The sequence below is a fragment of the Entelurus aequoreus genome, linkage group LG12 (assembly GCF_033978785.1).
Source record: "Entelurus aequoreus isolate RoL-2023_Sb linkage group LG12, RoL_Eaeq_v1.1, whole genome shotgun sequence".
In the NCBI taxonomy this organism is placed as follows: domain Eukaryota; kingdom Metazoa; phylum Chordata; class Actinopteri; order Syngnathiformes; family Syngnathidae; genus Entelurus; species Entelurus aequoreus.
Genome location: NC_084742.1, coordinates 61,458,534 through 61,468,877, shown reverse-complemented (window position 1 = coordinate 61,468,877; position 10,344 = coordinate 61,458,534). Strand labels below are relative to the sequence as shown.

The following is a 10,344-nucleotide window of genomic DNA, read 5'->3' as shown; positions in this document are numbered from 1 at the left end:
CCCTGCTTATTTCAGCAAGACAATGCCAAGCCTCATTCTGCACATGTTACAACAGCGTGGCTTCATAGTAAAAGAGTGCGGGTACTAGACTGGCCTGCCTGTAGTCCAGACCTGTCTCCCATTGAAAATGTGTGGCACATTAAGAGGCCTAAAACGGAGACCCCCGGACTGTTGAACAACTTAAGCTGTACATCAAGCAAGAATGGGAAATAATTCCACCTGAAAAGCTTCAAAAATGTGTCTCCTCAGTTCCCAAATGTTTACTGAGTGTTGTTAAAAAGAAAGGCCATGTAACACAATGCCCTTGTGACAACTTTTTTGCAATGTGTTGCTGCCATTAAATTTTAAGTTAATGATTATTTGCAAAAAAAATGTAGTTTCTCAGTTGTAACAATAAATATATTTTATTTGCAGTCTATTCAATTAAACATAAGTTGAAAAGGATTTGCAAATCATTGTATGGGGAAAGGTTGTTTGGATTGGGTCGTATAAATTGATGCTATGCTCATGCCACTTCAATATAAAATTCATGGTCATTGAACAAAAATCGCCAATTTTGTCCGCAAGATAGTGGCATATTTGCAGCATTAGACTATAAAATATTTAAAATAAGGTTTAATACATGATAATAATAATAATAATAATAATAATAGATTTTATTTGTAAAAAGCACTTTACAATGAGTAAACAACCTCAAAGTGCTACAGTGTATTAAAAAAAACAAAAATAAAATAAAAAGATAATAAATAAAAAAAGAAAAACTAGAACAGCCAAATAGCTAAATCTAGTATGCATGTATCTAAAAAAAAGGCTTTTTTTAAAAAGAAGGGTTTTTAAGCCTTTTTTAAAAGCATCCACAGTCTGTGGTGCCCTCAGGTGGTCAGGGAGAGCGTTCCACAGACTGGGAGCGGCAAAGCAGAAAGCCCGGTCCCCCATTGTTCGTAGCTTTGTCCTCTGAGGTTGGATGAGGTTAGCCTGTTCGGAGCGGAGGTTTCGTGTGGAGGATTTGGGGGTGAGTAGTTCTTTGAGGTAGATGCTGCTAGCCAGACTTCATATTAAACTAGGGACGACTATCGGGCTAGACTGAACCCACCTTGACGTACTGCTTGATGTTACTCATGAGAACGTCGATCTCCTCTTTGGACCACATCCCTTGTTTCCACTTGTGACCTGGCGGCAAAGGACAAAAAAAAAAAAAGACACTCGGTGAGCTCCTCGCTATTAGCAAGGTGCTCGCAAAAAAATGGCGTCCTGACCTTTGTTGGTCAGCGAGTCTTTGTCTTCTTTGGTGGTGAACCACGCCTGGCTGACGGCCGACACCTCCGCCTTCTCATTGGCCGACAGCGCCTCCTCACGCAGGACCTGCGCACACGCCTGTGAGTCCACTGTGACCTGCAAGTCGCCGGGGTGTGGTGTGGGGGGGGGGGGGGGGGGGGGGCGGCCTACCTGAATGTGAGCCACGCCCTCCTGAGAGAGGCCGCCCTCCGCCGTGGTTGTCATGGTGACCTCAAAGCGCTCGTGGTCGTCGGCCACTGAGGACCCAGGAAGACCACATTAACTTGGTATGAATTGATCAGCGACTAATTATTTGATTGTGTTTGCTCACTGGGCACCGCCACCACAGAAAAGGACGAGTCTGAGTCCTCTGGGGCGACACACACTTTTTTGGCAGGGGGCTCACAGTCGTCATCTGCGCACACACACAAACACACGTGGTCAGCACACAAAGGGCATGGGTCGAGGATTGAGGGTGACGCACCGTTAGGGGGGGAGTGTAATGCGACGCCATCGTCGTCGTCGTGCGTCAGTGTGACCGACTCGACCGTTTCCAGCGTGTCGCCATCACGCTCCTCTTCGGCGGCGCTCATCACTCGCCTGCAAGTAATGATAATAATTAGTAACAACTGAACTGTTTATTTTATTCATCTAAATCTGGTTTCTAAACACTATAACATCAAACTTGTCTCCACTGCAGTTATGGCTGCCCCGAGAAGGCCCTTTGTAAAAATGACAACAGATCTAACGGTAAAAAAAAACAATTGTACCGTTTTTTTCCAATTACAGTAATATGCTGTAAAAATATTACAGTAAAATTGTGGCGACTGAGCTGCCAGTTTTTTTCTACTGCAACTGCAAAATAAAAAATATATATATGGTCTATGTAAAAATATATCAGACAATTATTTAATATTATCATTATTATTAGTCATAAATTATTCAGGTTTAAAAGGGATTTAACAGTAAAAAAACGACAACAATTGTACAGTTTTTTTCCAATTACAGTAATATGCTGTAAAAAAACAAAAAAAAAACACTGATTTTTACAGTAAAATTGTGGCGAATGAGCTGCCAGTTTTTTTCTACTGCAACTGCAAAATAAATATATTGTCCATGTAAAAATATATCAGACAATTATTTAATATTATCATTATTATTAGTCATAAATTATTCAGGGTTACAAGGGATTTAACGGTAAAAAAAACAATTGTACCGTTTTTCCAATTACAGTAATATGCTGTAAAAAAAAACACTGAATTTACAGTAAAATTGTGGTGACTGAGCTGCCAGTTAAAAGATATAATAGACAATTATTTCATATTATTTGTTATTATTATTAGTCATAAATTATTCAGGGTTACAACGGATTTAACGGTAAAAAACAACAACAATTGTACCGTTTTTCCAATAACAGTATATGCTGTAGAAAGAAAAAAAACACTGTGAATTTTACAGTAAAATTGTGTCGACTGAGCTGCCAGTTTTTTCTACTGCAACTGCAAATTAAAAAATATATATATTGTCTATGTAAAAATACATCAGACAATTATTTAATATTATCATTATTATTAGTCATAAATTATTCAGGATTACAAGGGATTTAATGGTAAAAAAAACAAATTGTATCGTTTTTCCAATTACAGTAATATGCTGTGGGGAAAAAACACTGTGAATTTTACAGTAAAATTGTGGCGACTGATCTGCCAGTTTTTTTCTACTGCAACTGCAAAATAAAAAATACATATATTGTCTATGTAAAAATATATCAGACAATTATTTAATATTATCATTATTATTAGTCATAAATTATTCAGGATTACAAGGGATTTAATGGTAAAAAAAACAAATTGTATCGTTTTTCCAATTACAGTAATATGCTGTAAAAATATTACAGTAAAATTGTGGCGACTGAGCTGCCAGTTTTTTTCTACTGCAACTGCAAAATAAAAAATATATATATGGTCTATGTAAAAATATATCAGACAATTATTTAATATTATCATTATTATTATTCATAAATTATTCAGGGTTACAAGGGATTTACGGTGAAAAAAAACAATTGTATCGTTTTTCAAATTACAGTAATATGCTGGGAAAAAACCCCCACTGTGAATTTTACAGTAAAATTGTGGCGACTGAGCAGCCAGTTTTTTTCTGCTGCAACTGCAAAATAAAAAAATAAAAAATTGTCTATGTAAAAATATATCAGACAATTATTTAATGTTATCATTATTATTAGTCATAAATTATTCAGGCTTACAAGGGATTTAACGGTAAAAAAAACAAATTGTATCGTTTTTCCAATTACAGTAATATGCTGTAAAAATATTACAGTAAAATTGTGGCGACTGAGCTGCCAGTTTTTTTCTACTGCAACTGCAAAATAAAAAATATATATATGGTCTATGTAAAAATATATCAGACAATTATTTAATATTATCATTATTATTAGTCATAAATTATTCAGGTTTAAAAGGGATTTAACAGTAAAAAAAACAACAACAATTGTAGTTTTTTTCCAATTACAGTAATATGCTGTAAAAAAACAAAAAAACCCCACTGATTTTTACAGTAAAATTGTGGCGAATGAGCTGCCAGTTTTTTTCTACTGCAACTGCAAAATAAATATATTGTCCATGTAAAAATATATCAGACAATTATTTAATATTATCATTATTATTAGTCATAAATTATTCAGGGTTACAAGGGATTTAACGGTAAAAAAAAACAATTGTACCGTTTTTCCAATTACAGTAATTTGCTGTAAAAAAAAACACTGAATTTACAGTAAAATTGTGGCGACTGAGCTGCCAGTTAAAAGATATAATAGACAATTATTTCATATTATTTGTTATTATTATTAGTCATAAATTATTCAGGGTTACAACGGATTTAACGGTAAAAAACAACAACAATTGTACCGTTTTTCCAATAACAGTATATGCTGTAGAAAAAAAAAAAAACACTGAATTTTACAGTAAAATTGTGTCGACTGAGCTGCCAGTTTTTTTCTACTGCAACTGCAAATTAAAAAATATGTATATTGTCTATGTAAAAATACATCAGACAATTATTTAATATTATCATTATTATTAGTCATAAATTATTCAGGATTACAAGGGATTTAATGGTAAAAAAAAAACAAATTGTATCGTTTTTCCAATTACAGTAATATGCTGTAAAAATATTACAGTAAAATTGTGGCGACTGAGCTGCCAGTTTTTTTCTACTGCAACTGCAAAATAAAAACTATGTATATGGTCTATGTAAAAATATATCAGACAATTATTTAATATTATCATTATTATTAGTCATAAATTATTCAGGTTTAAAAGGGATTTAACAGTAAAAAAACAACAACAATTGTACAGTTTTTTTCCAATTACAGTAATATGCTGTAAAAAAACAAAAAAACCCCACTGATTTTTACAGTAAAATTGTGGCGAATGAGCTGCCAGTTTTTTTCTACTGCAACTGCAAAATAAATATATTGTCCATGTAAAAATATATCAGACAATTATTTAATATTATCATTATTATTAGTCATAAATTATTCAGGGTTACAAGGGATTTAACGGTAAAAAAAACAATTGTACCGTTTTTCCAATTACAGTAATATGCTGTAAAAAAAAACACTGAATTTACAGTAAAATTGTGGCGACTGAGCTGCCAGTTAAAAGATATAATAGACAATTATTTCATATTATTTGTTATTATTATTAGTCATAAATTATTCAGGGTTACAACGGATTTAACGGTAAAAAACAACAACAATTGTACCGTTTTTCCAATAACAGTATATGCTGTAGAAAAAAACAAAACACTGTGAATTTTACCGTAAAATTGTGTCGATTGAGCTGCCAGTTTTTTCTACTGCAACTGCAAATTAAAAAATATATATATTGTCTATGTAAAAATAAATCAGACAATTATTTAATATTATCATTATTATTAGTCATAAATTATTCAGGATTACAAGGGATTTAATGGTAAAAAAAACAAATTGTATCGTTTTTCCAATTACAGTAATATGCTGTAAAAATATTACAGTAAAATTGTGGCGACTGAGCTGCCAGTTTTTTTCTACTGCAACTGCAAAATAAAAAATATATATATGGTCTATGTAAAAATATATCAGACAATTATTTAATATTATCATTATTATTAGTCATAAATTATTCAGGTTTAAAAGGGATTTAACAGTAAAAAAACAACAATAATTGTACAGTTTTTTTCCAATTACAGTAATATGCTGTAAAAAAACAAAAAAAACCCACTGATTTTTACAGTAAAATTGTGGCGAATGAGCTGCCAGTTTTTTTCTACTGCAACTGCAAAATAAATATATTGTCCATGTAAAAATATATCAGACAATTATTTAATATTATCATTATTATTAGTCATAAATTATTCAGGGTTACAAGGGATTTAACGGTAAAAAAAACAATTGTACCGTTTTTCCAATTACAGTAATATGCTGTAAAACAAAAACACTGAATTTACAGTAAAATTGTGGCGACTGAGCTGCCAGTTAAAAGATATAATAGACAATTATTTCATATTATTTGTTATTATTATTAGTCATAAATTATTCAGGGTTACGACGGATTTAACGGTAAAAAACAACAACAATTGTACCGTTTTTCCAATAACAGTATATGCTGTAGAAAGAAAAAAAACACTGTGAATTTTACAGTAAAATTGTGTCGACTGAGCTGCCAGTTTTTTTCTACTGCAACTGCAAATTAAAAAATATATATATTGTCTATGTAAAAATACATCAGACAATTAATTAATATTATCATTATTATTAGTCATAAATTATTCAGGATTACAAGGGATTTAATGGTAAAAAAAACAAATTGTATCGTTTTTCCAATTACAGTAATATGCTGTGGGAAAAAAACACTGTGAATTTTACAGTAAAATTGTGGCGACTGATCTGCCAGTTTTTTTCTACTGCAACTGCAAAATAAAAAATACATATATTGTCTATGTAAAAATATATCAGACAATTATTTAATATTATCATTATTATTATTCATAAATTATTCAGGGTTACAAGGGATTTACGGTGAAAAAAAACAATTGTATCGTTTTTCAAATTACAGTAATATGCTGGGAAAAAACCCCCACTGTGAATTTTACAGTAAAATTGTGGCGACTGAGCAGCCAGTTTTTTTCTGCAGCAACTGCAAAATAAAAAAATAAAAAATTGTCTATGTAAAAATATATCAGACAATTATTAAATGTTATCATTATTATTAGTCATAAATTATTCAGGCTTACAAGGGATTTAACGGTAAAAAAAAACAATTGTACCGTTTTTCCAATTACAGTAATATGCTGTAAATTATATTACAGTAAAATTGTGGCGACTGAGCTGCCAGTTTTTTTCTACTGCAACTGCAAAATAAAAATAAAATATATGGTCTATGTAAAAATATATCAGACAATTATTTAATATTATCATTATTAGTCATAAATTATTCAGGCTTACAAGGGATTTAACGGTAAAAAAAACAATTGTACCGTTTTTCCAATTACAGTAATATGCTGTAAATTATATTACAGTAAAATTGTGGCGACTGAGCTGGCAGTTTTTTTCTACTGCAACTGCAAAATAAAAAATACATATATTGTCTATGTAAAAATATATCAGACAATTATTTAATATTATCATTATTATTATTCATAAATTATTCAGGGTTACAAGGGATTTACGGTGAAAAAAACCAATTGTATCGTTTTTCAAATTACAGTAATATGCTGGGAAAAAAACCCCACTGTGAATTTTACAGTAAAATTGTGGCGACTGAGCAGCCAGTTTTTTTCTGCAGCAACTGCAAAATAAAAAATACATATATTGTCTATGTAAAAATATATCAGACAATTATTTAATATTATCATTATTATTAGTCATAAATAATTCAGGCTTACAAGGGATTTAACGGTAAAAAAAAAACAATTGTACCGTTTTTCCAATTACAGTAATATGCTGTAAATTATATTACAGTAAAATTGTGGCGACTGAGCTGCCAGTTTTTTTCTACTGCAACTGCAAAATAAAAAAAATATATATGGTCTATGTAAAAATATATCAGACAAGTATTTAATATTATCATTATTATTAGTCATAAATTATTCAGGGTTACAAGGGATTTAACAGTAAAAAACAACAACAAATGTATAGTTTTTTTCCAATTACAGTAATATGCTGTAAAAAACAACAACACTGAATTTTACAGTAAAATTTTGGTGACCTATATGCCAGTTTTTTTCTACTGTAACTGCAAAAAAAAATTAAAAATTGTCTATGTAAAAAGATATAATACACAATTATTTAATATTATTATTGTTATTATTAGTCATACATTATTCAGGGTTAAACCTGATTTAACGGTAAAAAAAACCCCAATTGTACCGTTTTTACAATTACAGTAATATGCTGTATAAAAACCACTGTGAATTTTACAGTAAAATTGTGGTGACTGAGCTACCAGTTTTTTTCTACTGCAACTGCAACTGCAAAATCAAAAAATAATTATCATCTAAAGATATAATGATAAATAAATAATGGACAATCATTTAATATTATTATTATTATTAGTCATAAATTATTCAGGGTTACAAGGGATTTATTGGTAAAGAAAACCCAATTGTACTGTTTTTCCAATTTCAGTAATATACTGTAAAAAAAAAAAACACTGTGAATTTTACAGTAAAATTGTGGCGACTGAGCTGCCAGTTTTTTTCTACTGCGAATGCAAAATAAAAATATTGTCTATGTAAAAAGATATAATGGATAATTATTTAATATTATTATTGTTATTATTAGTCATAAATTATTCAGGGTTACAACGGATTCAACAGTAAAATACACAATTTTACCGTTATTACAATTACAGTAATATGCTGTAAAAAAACAAAAAAAAAAAACTAGTGAATTTTACAGTAAAATTGTGGCGACTGAGCTGCCAGTTTTTTTGTACTGCAACTGCAAAATCCCCCAAAAATGATCGTCTATGTAAAAATATATAATAGATAATTATTTAATATTACTATTATTATTAGTCATAAATTATTCAGGGTTACAATGTACAATTGGATGGATAACTTGCTTTGAAATCATAAGTCAAGCAGATATTAATTACATCAATTTTAACTCAAAAAAATTGTTAAATACATGATAGTATATTTGTTGCATTATCACATAATATTAAAGTTTAAAATATATGCAATTACATGCAATACATGTATGTTTTCTGTCAAAATGGAAATAACAAATACATATAGTAAGAAAAGATAAAACCCTTCGGCTTTTCACGTTAGATATACAGTATTTTTATTATTAATAGTCGAGACCAGTGTTTTTCAACCACTGTGCTGCGGAATACTGGTGTGCCGTGAGATACAGTCTGGTGTGCCGTGGGAGATTACCTAGTTTCACCTATTTGGGTTAAAACTATTTTTTGCCAACCAGTAATTATAGTCTGCAAATGATGTGTTGTTGTTGAGTTTCTGTACGGTCTGGAGATCGGCAGAGTAACCGTGTAATACTCTTCCATATCAGTAGGCGGCAGCCACTAGCTAAATGCTTTGTTGATGTCCGAAACAGCGGGAGGCAGCGTGTATGTAAAAAGGTGTCTAATGCTTAAACCAAAAATAAACAAAAGGTGAGTGCCCCTAAGAAAAGGCATTGAAGCTTAGGGAAGGCTATGCAGAACAAAACTAAAACTGAACTGGCTTACAAAGTAAACAAAAACAGAATGCTGGACGGCAGCAAAGACTTACTGTGGAGCAAAGACGGCGTTCACAATGTACATCCGAACATGACATGACAATCAACAATGTCACAAAGAAGGATAAAAACAACTGAAATATTCTTGATTGCTAAAACAAAGTAGATGCGGGAAATATCGCTCAAAGGAAGACATGAAACTGCTACGGGAAAATACCAAAAAAAGACACCAAAATAGGAGCGCAAGACAAGAAGTAAAACACTACACACAAGAAAACAGCAATAAACTCAAAATAAGTCAGGGCGTGATGTGACAGGTGGTGACAGTACACCTACTTTGAGACAAGAGCTATATTGATGAATGCTTGGTTATGCTTTAAAGTCATATCCAACAATTGTGACAACAACTTTTTACTGTCAACTGAGTTTAGTTTTTTAATGATTTCTGCTGGTGGTGTGCCTCTGCATTTTTTCAACGCAAAAAATGTGCTTTGGCTCAAAAAAGGTTTAAAAACACTGGTCTGGACAGCAGTTCACTTATTTTTCTCCAAATCCCCTGAAGCAACAAACAAAATACTAAAGTTGTGTTTTTTCCACTCAAACTGAACACTTTCTTCACAAAGGTTTAACAGCACGTGTGCTGGATTTATAGTAATACTAACAATCACAAAACCAGTACCATTTTGTCGCAGAAGAACCGAAGGAACTGTCAGATACGTTTATCGTGGCATGTTAATTGTTAATTGCCTTATTCTTGGTAAGATGACGTCATTCATTAGTTCTGAGTCAAACTATCCACTGCTACCCTCTGCTGGTCACGCCTGGAACAGTCCATTCAATGGACAAATACATTAAATATTTAGTTTTCCCAAACTGTGAAGTGTTTTTTTTCTTCTTCATCGCATTGCAGGGTGAATACACCATGATATTGACTTTACACTGACATGTGTTGCATGGAAAACAAAGTTTGATTGTGCGTCTGACAGAAAAAGAGGAAAAAAGCTACGGCGCCATTTTAGTCGCCCAGGAGAAGCTAATGGCGTGCCGCAGTGGTATAAGCCTTTCTTTTCTAACATGTCGACATTTTTGCGGCTTTAAGCGCTCCGATGCGTCTCACGGTGTCGCCGACGAAACGCAAGACGCTAGTTTTTACCGCCGAATTGACTACTTACTTCCTGTTTTTAGTCCGGGGACTTGCAGGTACCAGGATGAAGCGAAGTGCCAGGATGGAGGACGGCCAGGCTGTCTGCGGGCTAGTCGGTTGCCAGACAATCAACAAAAACCTCCATTAGTGCGGGCGTCGTAGTCAAATAAAATGCATGGTC

The 10,344-nt window shown here is 32.2% G+C and overlaps 1 protein-coding gene across 1 annotated transcript; it reads right to left on the bottom strand.

The window, feature by feature from the left end:
- Positions 1 to 1,078: 1,078 nt before the first annotated feature.
- LOC133662910 (cyclin-D-binding Myb-like transcription factor 1) lies at positions 1,079 to 10,274 on the bottom strand. Its single transcript, XM_062067102.1, has 6 exons — positions 10,192 to 10,274; positions 1,760 to 1,875; positions 1,607 to 1,690; positions 1,447 to 1,532; positions 1,257 to 1,362; positions 1,079 to 1,170 (listed from the first exon to the last, which is right to left on the bottom strand). Exons 2-6 carry the CDS (start codon positions 1,866 to 1,868, stop codon positions 1,079 to 1,081), a joined length of 477 nt encoding a protein of 158 aa, XP_061923086.1. The 5' UTR covers positions 1,869 to 1,875; positions 10,192 to 10,274.
- Positions 10,275 to 10,344: the final 70 nt, after the last annotated feature.

Coding starts and splice junctions, on each gene's coding strand:
- LOC133662910 (XM_062067102.1), bottom strand. CDS start 1,868: ATGAGCGCCGCCGAAGAGGAGCGTGATGGCGACACGCTGGAAACGGTC. Junction 1,691..1,759: donor ATTACACTCCCCCCCTAACG/GTGCGTCACCCT, acceptor GTGTGTGCGCAG/ATGACGACTGTGAGCCCCCT. Junction 1,363..1,446: donor AGGGCGTGGCTCACATTCAG/GTAGGCCGCCCC, acceptor GCGTGTGCGCAG/GTCCTGCGTGAGGAGGCGCT.